The sequence below is a fragment of the Gadus morhua genome, chromosome 8 (genome assembly GCF_902167405.1).
Source record: "Gadus morhua chromosome 8, gadMor3.0, whole genome shotgun sequence".
Taxonomy (NCBI): domain Eukaryota; kingdom Metazoa; phylum Chordata; class Actinopteri; order Gadiformes; family Gadidae; genus Gadus; species Gadus morhua.
Window position 1 is genome coordinate 6,912,988 of NC_044055.1, and position 21,097 is coordinate 6,934,084.

A 21,097-nucleotide genomic window follows, 5' to 3' on the forward strand; every position below is an offset into this window, starting at 1 on the left:
TTGGCCTTATTCAGAACTATCAGTTTTAGAAATACCCTATAATTATAATAGTTACACATAAAATAACTATTGTCACATGATAAGGGAAACGTCATATTTTTTCCCGGAAGTGCCCATGCGACTTGCTTGGCGCACCGGCTCACTCGACAAGAAACATCGCATTATGGCCTCGCTGTAAGCCCGTGGAAACGTCCGTTCTGTATATACCCAACCGGCAATCCGTCACCATCGGCGCCTTGATCATGGACCTCCAGTCCAGAGGCTTTGTCCAGGGGTATCGAAGTGACCAATAGTACTCCTGAAGTCCTATATTATTTGATTTTGTGTACTGTCACTTTTGCACGTTCCGGGGATTTAAATAGCAAGTGACAGCGGTAGCTCCATCCCCATCTGCCGGCTAGCTACCTAGCTTGCTAAATCACAAGTTTAAGAAGGGCGTCCTCTTTTTCAAGGAAAGGGGTAAAGGAAAACACCCCATTGCTTTTAACGGGAAGATAGTGCACCGTTGACCGGTTCCCCCCTTCGAACCACTAAAGCATAAATTCCTGGTAAGACGACTTAATATGTGTTAGCATTGCTAGCTGCCCGGCACATTCCGGCGGTGCTGCGTTCTTGTCAAAGGCAAACACTTGCTTGCTAGCTCGCTAGCTAATCGAAGAGGGCCCCACCGGCTTACCAGCACCTATCCAATTCTGCATGTATTCGAGGTATATAACTAATCAGTTGAATGCAATGAACATGAAAATAGCAAGGTTGGATGAACAAGTCAATTAGTGATCCGCACTTTGTTATTTCATTCAATGTGTTAGAGTTGTTAGCCTTAACCACGTATCGCTGCCAGGACATGACAGCCGAGGAATCGGGTCTTCATGTCATGTCTTAGAACATGCATATCGTTTTCACTCCCGGTGTGTTCGTCCTCCACTTTTCAAATACCATGTCTGTGTTTACAGCTATAGTATCAGTATGGGCGATTGTTACATCATGCCATTGCTTGACGTCGACTCCGCTCCTGGTAAGCGTTGAGTGGGTTTTTTAAGTGACATTGGCATTGCAGGACCCAGGCAAACTACATCCGAATGAAAACGGTAGCTTTCATTTGGATATAGTTTGGCTGGATCCTGTATTAAGCTGACGGGAGACGTTTGCAAAGGTTCTGAACTAGTCTACCACTCCTGACCAATGTCAAGTGGTCGTGGCCGGATTGATAGGCCCCAAGGTGTTGCATCTGCTGTCTGCTGGGGCTCTTAAGAATTACACCATCATACCCCGAGTCTCCGAGGCTATAAGTGTTTGTGAACGTTTAACAATCAATCATCCGAGGCAGCCATGTACACACGTAATATTTATAATAAGAAAAAAAAGAAGGTACAAAAAATAGCAAGCTAGCCATGGGTGTCTCATGTTGAGACTTTTGACAAATATGAGAGCTCCACTCATCAAACTAACGTAGCAAAGTCACCCTCAACTCTTGTGTCACGTTAAATAATGTAGCTTTTGTTCTGATGGGGCTGTCATACCGACATTGAGCTACCACCGCTTTGGGAGCCATATGGCAGCTCCTACGCGGAGGCACTGTCAAGAAAAGCATGGTACCGATGGCTTGCTAGCAGGCTAATGCTAATACGCTCGTAATGCGTGACACGTATTCTATGCCCAGTTGTCACGGATGCCTTTAAGTGCTATCGTTTGATTTTCATTTGTGTTGACATTTTCTCGAAGCTTAAAACCGATGTGTCAATTGTGTATCACGCATATATTCTGTATATTTGAGCAGTAAATGCATGGGATTAACTTCCATCTGTGGCTAGCATTAGCATGGGCCTTTGGAAACAGTAAATGAACTTTGACCCAGGACATCCATTTTCCTTTAAAACGCCACTTAAACATGTTTATTCCAACTTGGCTTTAGTTATTAATGAAATATAATGTTTCATACGATTTGTTAGTTTCTGAATATGGTCTCTATGTTTGATGAGCCTCAATTCTAAGTTCACCTTTGTAAAATTTTTATTATATATATATATATATGGATGGTGAAAAATAACTTTTAGCATTGCTGTAATGTTCTATATGCCCCAACACTGGGACTCATGCAATTTGGGAAGTAAGCGAGTGGAATTTTTTTTGTTATTTTTGAATGGTGCATGGTGATGGTATCCCTCTTATCAAAGGAGGACCCATCAACCACACCCTCATTACTTAGTCAGTTGTGTAGCCTCTTGAAAAGCTGTGTATCTACGACTGCATCTCCCTGACGTCCATATTTTTAACCCAACTAATTGTAAAGGCAAATTCATCCAAGCCACCAATTATATTTTAACAAGGTTTAACAAGGTTACTTATGTTTGGCTACTCTTTCTAGGTACTCTGCGAAGACAGAGCAAGCCTGATGCAGACCCACAAAAGCACATGAAATGAATAAACCACCGCAGCCTATAACAGGACCCGTGTCTGTCCCACACCCTGCCCCCTCCCCTGGACTCACACAGGTAAGCATAGAAATCGTAATTTTTGTTGACATATGTATGGAAACTTGTGGTCTTCTAGGGATGCAAGAAATACCATTAACTGACTCGTAAACAGTGCAGATATTAATGATGATTCGTTCTTTAAAGAAATAAAATCAAATGGCCGCAAATAAGAAATATATTATTTTAGTGGCGAAACCAATCTGCTTCAATGTACACATTCAAAAGTCTGTAAACCTGAATTCTACAGTTTATATGCGTCACACACACACACACACACCGGAGCTCCATTGGCTAGGCAGTTCTACTGTTGTAGTGCTTTCGAAACATGAGACATATCTGGTTTGATAAGATTTAGTGAGGCTATTGTTGAGGGCTGGGTACCTTGGTAATTTGCTAAATTGTGTAGGAATTCTAACCAAAGATATAGTTGGATATAGAGAGGAATGTTGCTGCACGACCGTTCTTCTTGGAAGCCCCATCTTCTTGGCAGTTATACATAACCAGACAAACAGCACTCATAAACTCCCTGCGTTAGATCGCTGTAACTCGGAGCCTGAATATCTGTTGAATATTCAACACGTGATTATTTGAATTGACCACCAGAGTAACGCTATGCTGCTATATATTTCAAGTTCAGTTTAGATTTTTTGGACGTTCCCCACTAGGCATTATGTAAAACCTTGTGAACGCGTAGCAACTCCACCTACCCGGGCCAACCAGTAAACATTGGCAACCTACCCTGTTTAGTCTCCACGGCAATATATACGACAGTAAAGGCTTTATTTTTGACTATTTAATTATGTCACCTCAACATACCGGTAATAAAGAATGTATTCAAAAGATGTAGGCAAAAGTATTACAAAAAACATGATTGGACTACACTTTCGTTGTAATTGTCATGGTTTGCTTGGCGAGTGCTCTTTTACTCAAGCACACGTCTGCCCCCCGTCTACTAACATCAGTTCCTCCCCGATCTGTTCAAACCCAACCAGGCTGGCTATGCCCCTGGACAGCCCCCTTCTCTCGTTTTTGCCAACCCGCAACTTCCACAAATGAACCCTGCTCCGCAACCAAGACAGGTATGGTCATTTGTGTTACTTTTATGATCAGTACTTGCCTCTGGCATGGTGTCCCCAAATCACTTTATCCCATTTCTTGACTTTCACATGGACTTCTGAACGGGTTGCATTTTGCTCTAATGCTTTGGGTTGGAACTCTATCTGTGCCAGTTTTTCTCTACCTTTTCCTCTGTGTCGATCTTTACTTCTTGATTCCCTTTTTGCTGTCCTCCCAGTTTGCGGCAGGGCCCCGTGCTTTACACCAACAGGTACTAACACTGTGTGTGTGTGTGTGTGTGTGTGTGAAATATTTCTCCGGAATGTTACAACCAATTAGTTATTTTATCTGATTATCACTGCCACCAAGTGCAAGTGTTTTGAGTTTAAATAACTTGTTTATCAGGGTTCGATTTAGTCAGATATATTTTAAACTTGCAAATGCCACTCCGCTGTTTCCCGCAATCCCCCTTTTGCGCTATTAGGTCACAATTAATTCTCATGTCCAAATTGTGTGTGTAAATGTATTAATGCCTTCATAGTAAATGGCTCACTTATGTTTATAAATGAAGTATATTAATAAGTCTGAGGACTAGGGCCTTATGGCGCATTTCCACCGGAGGGTTAGGTTCGGTTCGCCTCAGTCCGGAAGGGAGGGGGCGGTATAGCCAATCTCAGTTCCGAGGTCGCGTTTCCACCGCAGACGGTACCCCTATGGTAGGCCGGATGTCGATCGCCGCGGCGGCTACGTAAACCAGCTCCCTCTGCACGTCTTCTTACCCAAGAGTGCAGAGGAACGTCTCCACCTCCTTGTTCGCCCAAGTTAAAGTTCTGCGCGACATGTCCATTGTCCAGAATAATAACTTGCGGGTATGCCTACTGTCGATTCGTTTTTTCCCCATGTCGCCCGGAAGTGATTATTATGTCGACCAATCAGCAGAGGGCGTGTGGAGCTCGAACTTGCCGGTAACCTAACGGCGGAGTACTGCGAGAAGAGTACGGCTCAGTCCGAGTCAAACGCGATCCGTGCTGCACCTTTTGTGAACCGCACCCTCCGGTGGAAACGCGCCATTATACTCTCTGGTTTAGGCACCTCAGAGCCTTAACGCTCAGTTATGGATCCACGTCGACACAACGCAAGGGGGTTTACGGACGCAATACGTCCTTGCAAACCCACCTTGTGTCCACCACAAGGGACTGACGTGCGCCTCCCAAACATTTTTTTACGTCGAGGCGACGCAGCAGAGAGGGCGCTGATTGGTCCGCTCACCAAAACCCGACGCAGAACCAAAACAGGTTCACGACTGCATGGTCGTTACGTCGACGTCGAACCACAACTTAGCCTTTACGTTCTGCCTTCCGCGTGCTATTTTCCTCGTTTTCACCTTATCTCACCTCACACCCTCTTGCTTCTCTTGCTCATATATTGTGCGGCTGAAGGGGGGATACAGAGCACTACAGGTAACTGCTTTTCTCTTTCTCCTGTCCCCACGACCCCCCCCCCCTGTTACGTATAACCAGCCTGGGTAGAGTTGGGAGGAATGAAATTCAATACATTCTAGACTTGGTGAAACCCGAGCACTGCTCACGTCGGCAGTTGCGCCAGGGGCTGTGCTTTCAGCTCTGGGCTGAGCTAGCGAGTGTCTGCCACCACACACGCACATCAACCAACGTTACTTAACATGCCCAAGTGTTGTTACCACGTAGGCTGCTTACAATGTGAACTGCAAACGCGCTGCGCCCGCTCCCTATATGTGCTCATTTTGGCTCCCCCCCTCCCCTCTGTGTCCGCCAGCCTTATTATCCAAACCGGCCGACGATGCCCACCAGTGCCCCCAGGGTGCAGACCAGCAGTGGCCCGCGGCCTGTGGGACCCACTCATGTTTACCCTGCCGGCTCACAGATGATGATGATTCCCCAGCAGCAGATCTCCTTTCCCGGCTCCCCGCAGGGCTATTTCATCCCCCCTGGCCAGGTTGGTTCACACGTGGAATCCCCTCACCCTGTGACAGACATAGGGATTGTGCGATTATTCAAATATTATCGCGATTTCGATTTTTTTTCAGTGAAATGAGCACCAAGCTAATATAATTGAGTTGGAATAGATTACATTTTATATTTTTTATGTGATTAAGGGGACATTTCAAAGTTCTCAGTTACAAAGTGTTTTTGGAGAGAAATGATGAATAAATGCATTTCAATTTTTTTTTCATAATCGATCGGCCCTAGACAGATGTGTAACATGTACCGTAGATGGTTTCACCACTGCGATGCAATCAGACGACGCATGTTTCTGACAAATTCTCAATTTTGTATGGAAAGTGTTCTTAAACGGAAATGGAAGTGTTGGATCTGTAGAGGGACGATATGAGCCTTGCTATCTCTGGGATCCTCTGACGTTGGCGTTCCCATATCTTTTTGCAGTATCGTCCTCAATACATGGCTCCCACCCAACAGTACCCTGTGACAGCCGGCACTGCAGGCTTCTTCCCTGGGACTAGCCCCGCTGAATACCCTGGTTTTGGTAAGAAATCTCTGCTCTTGACAAACGCCTGCCAAGCACAACCACAGCCCTGAACCCCCCCCCCCCCCAGGTGCTCAATGCAGTTGAATACACCTGTTTCTGGCCGATAAGGTTGCATCGAAGGTGTGGTGGCTTTGCCTGGCAGGCTTGTGTATGTCATGCCTCTGGTTGGTTGTACTGAGGTCTGGCTTGACTTTTTTTGCTTCTCAGTCTGTGTTCTCTCACTCTGCAGTCTCGCCGAGTCACAGCCGTAACACCCTGCTTCCTCTGGTTTTCCTCTCATTAACTCATTCTGCATCTGTCTCTTCCTGCCCTCCCTCCTCCTCCTCCTCCTCCTCTCTCTCTCTCTCTCTCTCTCTCTCTCGCTCTCTCTCTCTCGCCTCCCTTCTCCCGCCCCTTGCACCCTTTGCTCCCCTCTGCCACGTTGGTTCAGAACCCTCTCATGCTGCGCGGGAGAGGCGGGGCGGTGGGGGGAGAGGTGGCGGGCGTGAGAACGGTCGTCTCTCTCTCCATGGCACTGCTCTCGCCCCCCAGCGCTACCCCGGTGAGTAGTGCCGCGTGTGTGTGTGTGCGTGTGCGTGTTTTGTGTGTAATTGTGCTTTGGGTCAGCTTGCTTCAGTTGCAAAAAAGTTCCCGTTGCGGCGCCGGCCTTTCGATGGCACCCTTTGACCGATGCCCGGGGAATTTGGTCTATTGATTTGGGTTTGCCTGCGGATACGTTGCGTTTGTAGTAGGGCTGGGCAGGGATTGGATGATTTAATACTGATTGATTTTTCTTCCTAGAGTCCTTTCTATTCTGAGCGTCTCTTTTGATATAGCTGTATTTTTAGGGTTTAATCCGTACATAGCAGAACATAAAATATTTGAATTTAACCGCTGTTGGATTTCATCAGCCGTTTGGTTCTTAAAAAGTGTAAATAAGTGTCCAAATAATGCCCAGCCCTACTTTGTAGGCCTTTTGCAGGCTTATAACTCGTCCTTTTCTAGTCATCGAGTGTCCTCATTTCCAGCCTTTGGGCAGATGGTAATTTTGTGACTGCCATCTTATTTTATTTGGTGCAAGATTGGCAGTTTCCCAACAAATAAGAGGTTCAGAAAAACTGCCATTATGGAAAAGCACTGCCGATAACCTGATCATCATCAGTAAATGATCATAAAAGGACTGTAGATATGACCTTTTGAAAGCCATTTGGCCACTATTTAAACTTTTATGTTTGGATTATTGTGAGGTTCAAAATCAGAGAGACATTGCAGTTTTCTTTTGCTCTTCACCTTTCAGCTGGAGCGTACTATCCAGCACAGCCTCAGTTCACTCAGAGTGTCCAGCCTGCGCCGGTCATAATCAGTCCCGCCCAGCAACCGCAACAAGCCCCGCCTCCTCAGCAACCTCCAGCCCAGCCACAAGGCCCGCCTAAGAGGGAACGTATACCGGTAGGTCATCACAACGAAAAGGGGAGCGGATGTGGCCTCCCGGCTGAGGTCAAAACGATTGAATGGACAGAACCCTTTGTCCTCTCAATGTAGAACTTTCTCTTTTGCCTCAAAAAAGCCAGTCACATTGAGTTTGTCTATCGAACCAGTAGGCCGGCAGTGAAAGGAGAGCTGCGTAGTTTCGCATTGGTCTACAGTGGATAGGTGTTCAGTCCAAGTCCTACCTTTTTATTTTGCTCTTTCCTCTCCTCAGATCAGAATACGAGACCCTAACCAGGGTGGGAAGGACATCACGGAAGAGATCATGTCAGGTGGAAGGGCCACTTCCACACCAACGCCACCACAGGTAGGGGTGGATACGTATACAGGAGGGCACTATCGGTGGGGTTTGAAACATTCTTCATGTCACATTTACATTTTAGGGCTTTCTTCATCTCACATTTACATTTTAGGACGTTGGCAGACTCTTTAATCCAAACTGATTTAGAATAAGTACATTTGTCAGAAGAAAAACAATATTGCTTTATTGATACTGTAAAGTAAAGATATTCATAGACAAGTTAAGTATTTACAATTGCTTGGTTAACCTATTCCCCCTACACAACAAGATGGCTAGGAAAGGATGCTACACAATGTATAGTACTATTTTTAAGTGCCATAATTTAAGCACTTATTGTATATTTTAAGTATCATGTTCAGTTGTTGTATGTGCCAGACTGGTTGGTTTCACATGTCATCCTAATCCAGTGTGCTGGAACATGGATGTGTCAATTGGAAATAATTTATTTAAACAGAAATTCTGGGTGTATACTGTGCAAAGGTCTTCAGCACTGTAATGTTATCTACCATGTAGCCGTCAGATTTAAAGTGGATGCCTCAGATTATGTTATCCCTGCCTATACGTATTATCATGCCCTCAGTCCCGACACACCGATGTAAAGAAAGCTCTGTATTTTGTAATGTATCTCCCACCCTTCCATAACGTCCCCCATTTCATTCCCTTAATAAGGGCATTCAACTATCACAGAATTGTGTAGTGTGTTGGAGCGTCTTCATAACTGTAGGAAGGGGAAGTCAAGGAGTTTGGTGTGAAACAAACAAGTCAGATGGTTCATATGTAGGAAGACCATTTTTATTATGATTGATTTGTACTAAAGTCATGCATGCCGTTTTTATGGTTCCTCTAGAATGCATTTCCTTTGCTAGCATTATTTTGCTGAATATGTATCCCTTTATTTTCAGGCCTCGTCAGATAGTCCTGTCCTGAATGGTGACGTTACACAGACTATTGTTTCAGGAACTGGTGAGTCACTCTGTATTTTGCAACCATTTGAATATGCATTAAAAGCTTGTATACTTTAAATTGTATATCGTTAGTAATATTTTAATTTATTAAAATAATATTTTAAGGTTAATCTTGTATTTAGGGTCAGAAATGCATAATCCTATAGATGACTGTATAAAAGACCCTCTGATAGGCTTAACTCAAGTCCTAACTTAACTCTCTATGAGAGATAAGTTAGGAGTTAAGATAACTCTCATAGAGAGTTAAGTTAGATATAACATTTGGCTAACTTGACTCTCATAGAGTTAATTTAGATTTGGCCAAATAAGACGTAATGATGCTATGTGTCTAACGATATGTTAAAAATACCCCTCCCCCCTCCAATTTGGTCCCCTGTGTTTGGTCTCCCGTCCAGATGAAAGTACGGAATCTGCTGGCAGCGTTGAAACTCCACCTCCAGCCTCCGCCAGCCCCGTCCCAGAGGTCCCACTGGAGACGGTGACCCCGGAGCTAGTGCCGGCTGAACCCCTCACGAAGCCGGCGGTGGCGGCCGCCGTCGAGGCCCCCCCTCCATTGATAGAGGAGCAAAAGCAGCAGCCCCCCGCTCCCGCTGTGCTGCCTCCACCATCCCCCCCGCCGGCCGCAGAACCCGAGCCAGAGGCCGAGGTCAGCGACACGGTCGACGCCCCTGTTCCACCGCCGGCCGCGTCGGCAGCCAAACGCCGCGGGGCCGGGCCCGTCGCTCCGCCCGCCGCCGAGAGGACGCCGGAGAAGGAGGAGGAGAAGAAACCTGAGGTGGCGAAGAAGTCTGAACCGGAGAAGTCGACCGTTGCCAAGCTGAAGAAGGAGCCCGCCGCTGGGCCCCCGGCGCCGGTGACCCCTTCCAGCGCGACCGGCGACGAGGCGGCGAGCGTCCCCCCGGTGAAGGCGGCGAGCGCCCCCACGGTGAAGGCCTCGAGCGCCCCCCCGGTGAAGGCCTCGAGCGCCCCCCCGGTGAAGGCCTCGAGCGCCCCCCCGGTGAAGGCCTCGAGCGCCCCCCCGGTGAAGGCCTCGAGCGCCCCCCCGGTGAAGGCCTCGAGCGCCCCCCCGGTGAAGGCCTCGAGCGCCCCCCCGGTGAAGGCCGCGGTCGTCCCCCCGGTGAAGGCAGCGGTGGTCCCCCCCCCGGTGAAGGCAGCGGTGGTCGTCCCCCCGGTGGAGGCTGCGGTGGTCGTCCCCCCGGTGAAGGCAGCTGCGGTCGTCCCCCCGGTGGAGGCTGCGGTCGTCCCCCCGGTGGAGGCTGCGGTCCCCCCCCCGGTGAAGGCTGCGGTGGTCCCCCCCCCCGAGGTGAAGTCTGCGGTCGTCCCCCCGGTGAAGGCTGCGAAAGCTGCCCCCGAGCCTGCGTTGGAGCCCCAGGCCTCCACGGAGGAGACCGCGGCCTCCCCCAGCGAGCTGCCCGCCGCCCAAGCGGAGACGCCTCTCTCCAACGGCCTGGCTCAGGGAGCCGACGAGGCCTCCGAGGACCTCACTCCCGAAGTCGACACACCGCTCGCAAAGCCTGTGATCTGTCAGCCTCCGGAAGCCTCTGTGGCAGACCCTGCCCAGGAGAAAGAGGTGGAGGAGGCGGAGGAGGAGGAGGTGGAGGAGTTGACGACGGAAACGACAGAGGAAGCCTCTGCCGCTCTCCCCGCCAAGGATTCTACTATGCAAGGTAAGGCTGGGCCAGAGTTTGCAGACTTTAGTTCTGAAGTAGTCATCTATCCGTCCTAGTTTTAACGAAATCCTCTTGTTGTTTTGAAGCCGCCATGTCTGTGCCAAAGAAGAAGAGAAACATGAAGGAGCTAAACAAAAAGGCCACTGGAGACCTCCTGGATGCCTTCAAAGAGGTGCGTTTCATGAGCCCTGATTCGGAATAATGAACAGTATCCTGTCGGGTATCCACTACTCTTTCCTACTTATAACGGCTAATTCTCTCAAGAGGTCTACAATCTACATTATCCATACAATGAAATAGAGGGAAATTACCACTTAGACATTTTTAACTAATTTTTAACATTTTTAACTAATTTTTACCACTTATCTCTTTCTACCCTCAGGAACAGGCGGCCTCACCGGTCCCTGAACCCTCACCAGTTCAGGCTGAGCCAGCCGTGGCTGCCCCTGCTGCCGCTGAGAAGCCTGCGTCAGAGGCTGTTGATGAGACCTGGGAGGAGAAGGAGGACAAGCAGAACCCAAAGCCAGTTGTGCCCAAAACTGAGCCAGCTGAGCAGAAGTACCAGTACAAAGAAGGTGTGTGTGTGTGTGTGTGTGTGTGTGTCCGTGTCCCCTTTAGGTCTTCAATTTTAATCTAACTTTGATACACCTGGCTCATCTTTGCAGAGAACTGGAAGCCCATCAACCCAGAGGACAAGAAGCAGTACGACAGGGACTTCCTTCTGGGCTGCCAGTTCATCACCGCCAGCATGCACAAACCTGAAGGTCTGCCGCTCATCAACGAAGTGATCCTGGACAAGGTAGCGTCACATTTCCCCTCCAAGGCAACGCAACCTATTGCATCATAAAATGTACAGAGAAGGGGAAATGGCGTTCAGGAACGCCACTGTGTGCCGAATGTGTTCATCTTGTCCGGTTGATTGGTTTGTGGAGCTAATGGTTTGCATTATTGTAGGCCAATGCGACACCAATGCGCCCTGCAGACCCGGCCCGCGTGATGAACGTTGGACCCGACTTTACCCCCTCATACCTGGGTAACCTTGGCAGTAGGCAGTCGACGGGTGGACCGGGACCCGGACCACGAGGCCCGGTAAGAGGGGAGGTAGGCCCGATCTGGGAGGGATGTTCACGTCTCAACAAGCCAATAGTTCAACTTAAATTTCCATCAAGTTCCTTCAATTATTTTAAGGATTACTTGACAGCCATGTCTGACTCTGTCATCCACAATCCATCCCCCCCCCCCCCCGCCAGCCTCCCGGCCCGCGCCGCTCCCAGCAGGGCCAACGGAAGGAGCCCAGGAAGATCATCATCACCAGCATGTCTCTGAACAACGAGGTGCAGCTCAACAAGGCGGAGAAGGCCTGGAAGCCCGGCGTGAAGAAGGCCGTCGGCGGCCGCGGCGCGGAGGAGGGCGCCGAGGAGGACGACCCCGAGGAGGTCAAGACCCAGGAGCTGTTCAAGCGCGTGCGCAGCGTGCTCAACAAGCTGACGCCGCAGATGTTCCAGGCGCTGATGAAGCAGGTGACGGACATGTCCATCGACACCGAGGCCAGGCTGAAGGGTGTCATCGACCTCATCTTCGAGAAGGCCATCTCGGAGCCCAACTTCTCGGTGGCCTACGCCAACATGTGCCGGTGCCTTATGGGGGTGAGTCCTGCGCCTTCAAGTTCTTTGCATTTGTTTAATGCGCGCGAGTTCCCTTCAGTAGGTTAACGTGGCGTTCTTGTGTCCTCAGCTGAAAGTCCCCACCACAGATAATCCAGAGGCCACTGTCAACTTCAGAAAGCTCCTGCTCAACCGCTGCCAAAAAGAGTTTGAAAAGGACCAAGACGACGACGTTATCTTTGAGAAGAAGCAGAAGGAGTTGGAAGCATCTAAAGACGTAAGGAAACCCCGACGTCTGTCTCACTTGCAGGACAGTCTTTTGACCATGGCCCTCTGTTCGGATCAATGTAGTCTGTACCTGTTTATTCCTCATCATCTCTGTATGACCCTTTCTCCAGGACGAAGAGCGTGACCGCCTGAAGGTGGAGCTGCAGGCTTCCAAAGACAAGGCTCGCCGTCGGTCACTGGGCAACATCAAGTTCATCGGTGAGCTGTTCAAGCTGAAGATGCTCACCGAGGCCATCATGCACGACTGTGTCGTGAAGCTGCTGAAGAATCACGACGAAGAGTCTCTGGAGTGCCTCTGCAGGCTTCTCGCCACCATCGGCAAAGACCTGGACTTTGAGAAGGCCAAGGTAACATGCAATCCACTCGCCTCCCATCTGTATGGCCAGACCCGCTGGTCGTCTGATGGTCGAGTGAAGCAGACAGGCACAGTTTCTGGCTGTTGTCCAGCCGTTGACGTCTATTTGTCCCCCTAGCCCCGCATGGAGCAGTACTTCGCCCAGTTGGACAAAATCATCAAGGAGCGAAAGACCTCCTCCAGAATCCGCTTCATGCTGCTGGATGTCATTGACCTCCGAAGGGTATTGACACTTTCCATGCTTTTAGTAACGATAGTAGCCCTTTTAATAGTCACGGTGCGATTTCATTGACTCGTTGTACAATGTACAAACCACCATTTTAGTTAAAGTACCCGTTCAGAGTTGTGTGACTTCGTTGGAACTTGAGTGGGTCGTGTTTCTATTGAGGGCCCTCAGAACGCGGACCGCTAATAACCGTTCAATCTATCTTCCCGGGTGCAGTGCAAGTGGGTGCCTCGCAGAGGGGAGCAGGGCCCCAAAACCATCGAGCAGATCCACAAGGATGCTGAGGCAGAAGAGCACAGGGAGCAGATCAAGGTCCAGCAGCAGATGCTTTCCAAGAAGGATGGAGGAGGAGGAGGAGGCGGCGGTGGTGGAGGCCGGATGGGAGGCGGCGGCGGCGGCGGCAATATGGGAGGCCGAGGACACCATGCACAGGGAGGCGGCCGTGGGAGTCAGGTCCAGGACGAGGGCTGGAACACGGTGCCCATCTCCAAGGGCAACAGACCCATCGACACGACCCGCTTCAGCAAGATCATCAACAAGGTGCGTTTCCTACCCTTGACCGTCGGAGGTTAAGCTCTACCGACCCAACTCGCCTTACTGCCCAGACCGTTACCCGAGCATTGTGTGACGGGCTCGCTGTACTTGTGTCCTGTAGCCCGGTGCTCAGGACGTTGACGACCAGCGGTTGGCCCCCGGGGGGAGAGGTTTCGGTAACTGGACCAAGGGCAGCAGTGGAGGGACGGGGTCGAAAGCCCCTGGTGCAGAGCAGGGTAAGAACAAAACGCTTATCCCCCTGTCGACACTCAACATGCTTTTAAGGAGACCGTTGTGTTAAGCGGTCTTTGCCGTTCCGTTTGACAGAGTCCGGTCGCCCGGCCACCAGCACTGTGAACCGCTTCTCGGCCCTGCAGCAGTCTGGCCCGCCGTCAGGCGACGCCGACCGCAGAGTTCCTCAAAGGTGAGCGCAGTCCTCTTCCGCGCTTTTAATCCCCGAGTCCGGCCTTTGGTCCCCTGTCCCTGTCGTCCTGGGTCGACCACAACCCCTGTTTGTTTGTGTGTTCCTCAGGTCGAGCTCCAGCCGCGACCGCGGCGGGGAGAGGGACAGAAACGACCGGGGCTTTGACCGCTTCGAGCGCCGGGAGGGACGCGACGGTGGCGGCCGGCCGACCATCACCAAGCGCAGCTTCAGCCGCGAGTCGCAGGAGCGCGGCGGCGACGGCGGCCGGGGGCCCACGGAGCCCGTGCGTCGCGTGTCCAGCATGACCGACGACCGGGTCAGACGGGACCGTGCCGCCAGCAAGGAGCCTGCAGGTAGAGAGCGCGTCCATGGGTCCTGGGTGATGCCCGGTTACAGCCCTGGGATCACGTGAAAGGTTAAAGCAGGGGGGGAACATTGTTCAGGTCATGCACAATATATGCTGATAGTTGTTTTTTTTCTCTTCTGACAAATGAACTCATTGTAAGTCGCTTTGGATAAAAGCGTCTTGCTAAATCCCCTAATTTTGAACTATATATAAAAAAGAAATTGAATTGAGTATTGGCTTTTCTTTCTCCCACAGTGAAGCCCGGGCGTGACGCAACCCCTCCCCCCGCCGCCGCCTCCAAACCGGCCTTGAGCGAGGAGGAGATGGATAAGAAGTCCAACGCCATCATCGAGGAGTACATCCACATAAACGACTTGAAGGTACGCGACGCACGCCCGGCTCTTCCTCCCCCACACCTCAACCTTATAAAACACCACATGGAGGGGCTAACGTGTTTCTGCATGTCCCCCCCCCCCCCCCCCCCCCCCCCACCAAACCTGTAGGAGGCGCTGCAGTGCGTGTCCGAGATGAACAGTGCCTCGCTGCTGTTTGTGTTCGTCCGGAACGGCGTGGAGTCGACGCTGGAGCGCAGCCCCGGGGCCAGGGCCCACCTGGGCCACCTGATGCATCAGCTCATCAAGGCTGGAACACTGCCCCCAGCGCAGTACTACAAAGGGTGGGTGGAATCCACCGCCGCCGCCGCCGGCCCCCCGCTGGTCCTGTGGGAACGGGAGTGAATGAGTAGGCTGGCGCTGCGGGTTTGACCTGATTTTTTTCCGTGTCTTTGTCCCAGGCTTCAGGAGACCCTGGAGATGGCCGAGGACATGGCCATAGACGTCCCTCACATCTGGCTGTACCTGGCGGAGCAGATCGTCCCGATGCTGCAGGAGGGAGGGATCCCCATGGAGCAGCTCTTCAGGTGTGGCCCCCTTTTCTGGATAATGCGTCGCATTGGTCTCTGCCCCTTCCCTTTGGGGACCGGGAATGGATAAATCTGTCACATTGGCCCAATGGCTGTGATTTGTCCCAGCCATTATGGAAGGGAATTGGCAGGGAGCTCGCAATACGATACTGCAACGATTTCTTTGTGCTGATAAAATATGTATATCTATGACGTTAATATTGCACTATTCTAATCCAAATTTTTCTTTGGGCTGTAAGTTTTGTGTTTGTTGTTAAACGTTGACTTTTGGTTCAAAGAAGTTGGTCGAACAGAAAATTGTTTATGTAAAACTGCTGGAGTAAATTAATAGAGGCTCATCATCTGTAGCGCCCTCTGTAGGACGAAGCCTTTCATTTATTTACACTAGGATATCATTAATGTTTATTAAAGAGAGATAATTGAGTCAGCCAGACTATTTGGGGAGGCGAAGAATTTGGATTGTCATGTTATGGTTATACCGTTAAAGCAGTAATGAAATTATCATGAAAATGACAATGTAATGAGTTGTATTAACATTGTCAAACATTGTCTTCATGCGTTTAGGGAAATCTCCAAGCCTCTAGTGCCTTTGGGAATGGCCGGCGTTCTGCTGGCACAGATTCTCACTTTGCTCTGCAAAGGAATGGTATGTACTTCCTCATCCTTCACTAACGGCCTCCTAACCCCTGCAGTGTCTGTGCCCTAACCAGCGCCCTTTATCTCTAACCATAAACCTTCATTTCTGGAAACTGCCTTCACGACGACCCCCGTCCCCGTCCAAACATGAGCCCTCAACTGCCCCCGTATTTGTCTTTCCATCAGACCCACAAAAAGGTCGGGGCCATGTGGAACGAGGCAGGCCTGAACTGGAGCGAGTTCTTGTCCAAGGATGTGGACGTCAACAAGTTTGTGACTGAGCAGGTCAGTGGGACAGGGCAGAAGGTGGCTGTAGGAGCACCATGAGTGGGCCTCGCTCCTGACGCCGCTGTGTTTTTCCTGCTCGTTCAGCACCTGGAGTTCACCTTGGACACCGAGGGGTCTGAGGGGCCGGAGAAGAAGCCCCTGACCAACGAGGAGATCAGCAAGCAGCTGGAAAGGCTCATCCAGGACAAGGCCGAGAACCAGCGGATCATCGACTGGGTGGAGGTGGGTGGTCTGCCTGATGCAGTCCGTGTTGGGCTGTGTGATTCCGCCGATGGGTCTCTTACGTAAGGTGGACACGACAACGTGTTGGAAAATTGTGTGTGATAATGCGGCCAAGCTCAATGCGTACCACCCCTGATTAATTCCTTTTTACCCGGTTAACAAAGTTATTTGAATGTTTGTTAATTTTGTCTATAGCCCGGTTCCGTTGACTTAATCAGCTGTATTTGACCGTTATCGGAAAACGATTCACACCCTTTGCACGATTGACCAATCAGAATCCCGTATTGAACAAGGTTGTGGTATTTTCCGGTTTGACCCCAGGCTAACTTGGACGCGCAGCAATCCACCGGCAACTCGTTTGTGCGAGCGCTGATGACGTCCGTGTGCCAGTCCGCCATCATTTGTGAGTATCCCCATCGAGGTCGCTCGCCTTGACGCGTCTGCTGGCCGTAGGAACGACCCTCTTATCGTTGTTTGTGATGCTGCTCCTCAAGGCGACAACCTCTACAAGGTGGACGGGAAGCAGATCAGCGAGAGGGGAAGCCTGCTGCTGAAGTACCTGAGCGACGAGCCCAAAGAGCTCCAGGCTCTCTACGCCCTGCAGGCCCTCATGGTGCACATGGAGCAGCCTGCAAGTGAGTGGAGCCCGGCTGCTTTGAAAGGGACCTGCCACGGTTTGAACCCGGAGCAATGCGCAAGCACCGTGACCCACGCCTCCCTCCCTCCCTATGGGCGGGAGAGTGGGGTAAATGTGGACGGTAGGGGTGGGAATCTCTTGGCACCTCACGATTCGTTTCCGATGATGAGGTCAACGATTCGATTCTGAAGCGATTATCGATGCATCTCGATGCAACAATTTTTTTTTCACATTTCCATGCGTGATTTTCAAAAATATATGCATACATCTGGGTTTGCTACTCAGAGTTTGCTAATCACTTCCTACTTTTTTGATGATCATTAAAGACATCAACAGATGAATAAACTTAGCTGTGAGTTTGCGCGCATGCTTTGCCTAGGCTGAATCGCAATCGTGTCAAGACAAATCAGATTGGCCAATACACACTGAACATAAATTCAATAATTTTAAAATTACAAAAATTATCCCTCTCTGGCGAACAGAATGTTGCAGCAGGCAAAAAATATATATTTTTAATTCCGATTATTAATTTGTCTGCATCGAGACGGACTCGTTCTAGAGAGAATCGCGATGCATCGAAGAATCGATTATTTTTCCTAACCCTAATGGACAGTACCAAACGTAGGCAAAGTTAGGAGCCGTGAATGGTTGCGTAAGAAGGATGGGGGCGAAAAGGGGATTAGTGTTGCCTAGGTCTGCGTCGTGGGTCTCTGGTGAGGAACCTGGGGATTGACTAATGAGAACTCGACATCTGATCTACTAGGACTGATCTGGGTTGGACGTGCTTGAGTCGTTATAATGAATAATGCTAAATGTTTTTGGGAGGAACATCATTTTTGATTCGAGCCCGCCGCTTTAAGGACACCATCATACCCTCCCATAACCCGGTTTAGTAGCAGGTCCTTCTTAACCCGGTTTAGTAGCAGGTCCTTCCTAACCCGGTTTAGTAGCAGGTCCTTCCTAACCCGGTTTAGTAACGGGTCCTTCCTAACCCGGTTTAGTAGCATGTCCTTCCTGACCCGGTTTAGTAGCATGTCCTTCCTGACCCGGTTTAGTAGCGGGTCCTTCCTGACCAGGTTTAGTAGCGGGTCCTTCCTGACCCGGTTTAGTAGCGGGTCCTTCCTGACCCGGTTTAGTAGCGGGTCCGCCCTGACCCGGTTTAGTAGCGGGTCCTTCCTGACCCGGTTTAGTAGCGGGTCCTTCCTGACCCGGTTTAGTAGCGGGTCCTTCCTGACCCGGTTTAGTAGCGGGTCCTTCCTGACCCGGTTTAGTAGCGGGTCCTTCCTGACCAGGTTTAGTAGCGGGTCCTTCCTGACCAGGTTTAGTAGCGGGTCCTTCCTGACCAGGTTTAGTAGCGGGTCCTTCCTGACCAGGTTTAGTAGCGGGTCCTTCCTGACCAGGTTTAGTAGCGGGTCCTTCCTGACCAGGTTTAGTAGCGGGTCCTTCCTGACCAGGTTTAGTAGCGGGTCCTTCCTGACCAGGTTTAGTAGCGGGTCCTTCCTGACCAGGTTTAGTAGCGGGTCCGCCCTGACCCGGTTTAGGGCCCTATGAATTCCGCGATAACAAAAATGCGGACGGAATCATGGAATCGGACAATAAAAACGTAATCTATTGATATATATTTATTTTTTTCTAATTAAGCAGGAAAGTATTAAAAGTAACAAAGTTACAATTTAAAACGGGCCTGTCTTAGTAAAATAACTGATTTCCAGCAGGTTCCTGTTCTTCAGCACATATAACATGTAACAGGGACAAGGCACATCACACGTCACATTTACAATATGCAGCCGAATGCAGCGGAATTCGCCATTATTTTGGTGAAATTCAGTTTCGAGGGAAAAGGGAAACAACACAGGTGACATTAACATCACAGAATGTTTAGCAGTCACTCCCACAATAATGTTCAAAAAAAATCCCCGGTCAGCCACGCAAACAATAGGTCCCGCTCCTAACAAGAAGCCGAAGAAGAAGTTGAAGCGCCAGTAATTCGGTTCTAACCTCAAATTCAGTGCAGAACAATATCCAAAACACTTCTATCACTCAGGTGATCAGCTGTTTTGTAGAATATGTCAACATACTATCGATTGGAAACGCAAAGATACGTGCGATGACCACTTGAAGTCCAAAATCCATATAAAAAAAGATGAAGTTGGTGAAGTGATGGTCCCGATGGAGTTTATTAAAAAAATAGTTTATAAGCACTTTAATATTTGTCATGATGTTTTTATTTGAAGCACTAAAAAACGAGCAATGTTGTGATGTTTTAATTAATGTAGTCTTCTATCTGATTAAATTGTATTCGTTCGCACTTATTTGACACTCGTTCTGATGATTTTAATAGCTTTAAGTGTAAAACGGAATTCATGAAAATTAAAAAGGAAAAAACGGAATTTGGAAAAAATAAAACGGAATTTGGAAAAAAATAAAACAGATTTCATAGGGCCCTACCGGTATAGTAGCAGTTCCACCCTAACCCCGCCCTGTGCTCTGCGTGTCCTCAGACCTGCTGCGGATGTTCTTCGACAACCTGTACGACGAGGACGTCATCAAAGAGGAGACCTTCTACAAGTGGGAGTCCAGCAAGGACCCCGCAGAGCAGACCGGCAAGGGTGTGGCGCTCAAGTCTGTCACCACCTTCTTCACCTGGCTCCGTGAGGCAGAGGAGGAGTCCGACAAAGAATAATGACCCGCCTCCACCCCCCCCCCCCCCCTCCTGTCTTTGGCAGGGGGGGTGGGGGGGTTCGCTGGGAACCCGGTTACAGACTACACGGCCTACACAGGCGGACTTAATCAATCCTCAATGAGGATATCTTTTTTTTTTTTTTTTGTTCGTGAGGGGGAGGACTGGTAAAAAAAAAAGAAAAAACAATCAACTGTCTTTCCCGCTCCTTCTCTCTTGCTTCCCGTTCTCTGTTCACACCTGCTTGTGGCCCCGGCCCTAGAATAACCCCATGAGAAACGATGCAGCAGGATTGCTTGTTAAACTATGCGTCGAATGGCCTACGTCCGTTGCATAAACATTTTTGACATTTGAGAAAGACACGTACAAACCAACACGCTGCTCTTTTTATGGTTCTGGGGAAACGCTTTTCCTCATCGTGTGATCCAAGTGGTGACGGCGGGGGTGAATCACTGAGCATGTTGCAGGGGAACTTGGGTGTCATGTGGTAACGTGTGTGGGTGTGTGAGATATCGAAATGAACAGAGCTCTTATGTCTTTTGTCCTTTACTGAAGTGTGCAGCATGATTGAAGTGTGTTTGTATTAATGATGATAAAGTGGGAGATTTCCTAGAAAAAATGTACCTTGCTGACTAACCATAACTCACGTTCATTTTTTTTGTTTTGTTTTTATTTAATTTTATAACCACCTCCTCTTTGCTGAGATGGGACCTGTGAAGACAGAATCTAAGGGACTCTGAGCCTGAGACTAGACTATTGACTACTAGGGATGATCTCGATGCTTCCTTTCAAGCCATGCTGTCTCCCACCCCCTTGCAGTCAACCAACCCTATCTGAGACCCGACTAATCTTCCTCAGTACCTAACACGAGCTGGTCTCCCTACACTCAAGTCAGGGAGAACCCTGCAGAGGCATACTTAAACCCCATCCACGTTAAAACTTGAACACATTGAAAGCAGAAATTGACTTGACAAGATATATATATAAAAAGAAAAAGGAAAAAAAAAAAACACAGAAGTGATCCGAAAGCCTTTTCTGCTCTAAGTGGAAACACATTTCAGGAGAGTTCTGTAAATATATGATTTTTTCTGTTTTATTTTTCTGAAATAATGAATAAATTGCTAATGATGTAATGCTACGTATCCTTTTCCAGCAGAGATGGCAGTTATCCAGATGCAAAGACGCTTTCGATAATCCATTGATTAGTTGTATTGGGATTTTTGTAAATATGTTTTTGCTTTCTTTATTATTTAAGGAATTCTTTTTTTGCATCGGTAACTGAAAGATGAGGAAATGGAGCATTGCAAATAAAGGAATTATCAAGTTGCAGTTTGTGGAGTGTCCTGTTAACCCCTGATCTATGAGTTCCTTCGTGTCCTTTGCTGAATAATACATTGTCACACAACTGATCAAACCCATTTAGGTTTGATCTCACAACTCACTTTCCCTATCATTTGTCCCAGGGGATTTGATCGC

General features: G+C 49.2%; 1 protein-coding gene across 10 annotated transcripts; it reads left to right on the forward strand.

The window, feature by feature from the left end:
- Nucleotides 1-109: 109 nt before the first annotated feature.
- eif4g1a (eukaryotic translation initiation factor 4 gamma, 1a) lies at nucleotides 110-20,950 on the forward strand. 10 transcript variants are annotated; one of them, XM_030362985.1, is made up of 33 exons: nucleotides 110-548; nucleotides 2,366-2,492; nucleotides 3,467-3,553; nucleotides 3,769-3,801; nucleotides 4,970-4,990; nucleotides 5,325-5,504; nucleotides 5,954-6,053; nucleotides 6,487-6,597; nucleotides 7,333-7,484; nucleotides 7,738-7,830; nucleotides 8,727-8,787; nucleotides 9,185-10,456; nucleotides 10,546-10,631; nucleotides 10,842-11,034; nucleotides 11,125-11,258; nucleotides 11,414-11,560; nucleotides 11,710-12,105; nucleotides 12,194-12,340; nucleotides 12,462-12,698; nucleotides 12,825-12,929; nucleotides 13,149-13,472; nucleotides 13,588-13,702; nucleotides 13,794-13,890; nucleotides 13,999-14,243; nucleotides 14,492-14,616; nucleotides 14,740-14,912; nucleotides 15,030-15,155; nucleotides 15,723-15,804; nucleotides 15,981-16,079; nucleotides 16,167-16,304; nucleotides 16,626-16,707; nucleotides 16,799-16,939; nucleotides 19,443-20,950. In XM_030362985.1, exons 2-33 carry the CDS (start codon nucleotides 2,418-2,420, stop codon nucleotides 19,622-19,624), a joined length of 5,559 nt encoding a protein of 1,852 aa, XP_030218845.1. In that variant the 5' UTR covers nucleotides 110-548; nucleotides 2,366-2,417; the 3' UTR covers nucleotides 19,625-20,950. The 10 variants fall into 10 exon arrangements, with proteins under 10 accessions (XP_030218845.1, XP_030218847.1, XP_030218850.1 ...); XM_030362987.1 differs by having other exon boundaries at nucleotides 11,414-11,548; XM_030362986.1 differs by having other exon boundaries at nucleotides 115-707.
- The last annotated feature ends 147 nt before the right edge of the window (nucleotides 20,951-21,097 follow it).

What these genes read in the sequence shown, in the direction of transcription:
- eif4g1a (XM_030362985.1), top strand. Translation starts at nt 2,418, where the DNA reads ATGAATAAACCACCGCAGCCTATAACAGGACCCGTGTCTGTCCCACAC. An exon ending in TGTGCCGGTGCCTTATGGGG is followed by an intron (nt 12,106 to 12,193) that starts GTGAGTCCTGCG and finishes TTGTGTCCTCAG; the next exon opens with CTGAAAGTCCCCACCACAGA. An exon ending in GACCGCAGAGTTCCTCAAAG is followed by an intron (nt 13,891 to 13,998) that starts GTGAGCGCAGTC and finishes TGTGTTCCTCAG; the next exon opens with GTCGAGCTCCAGCCGCGACC.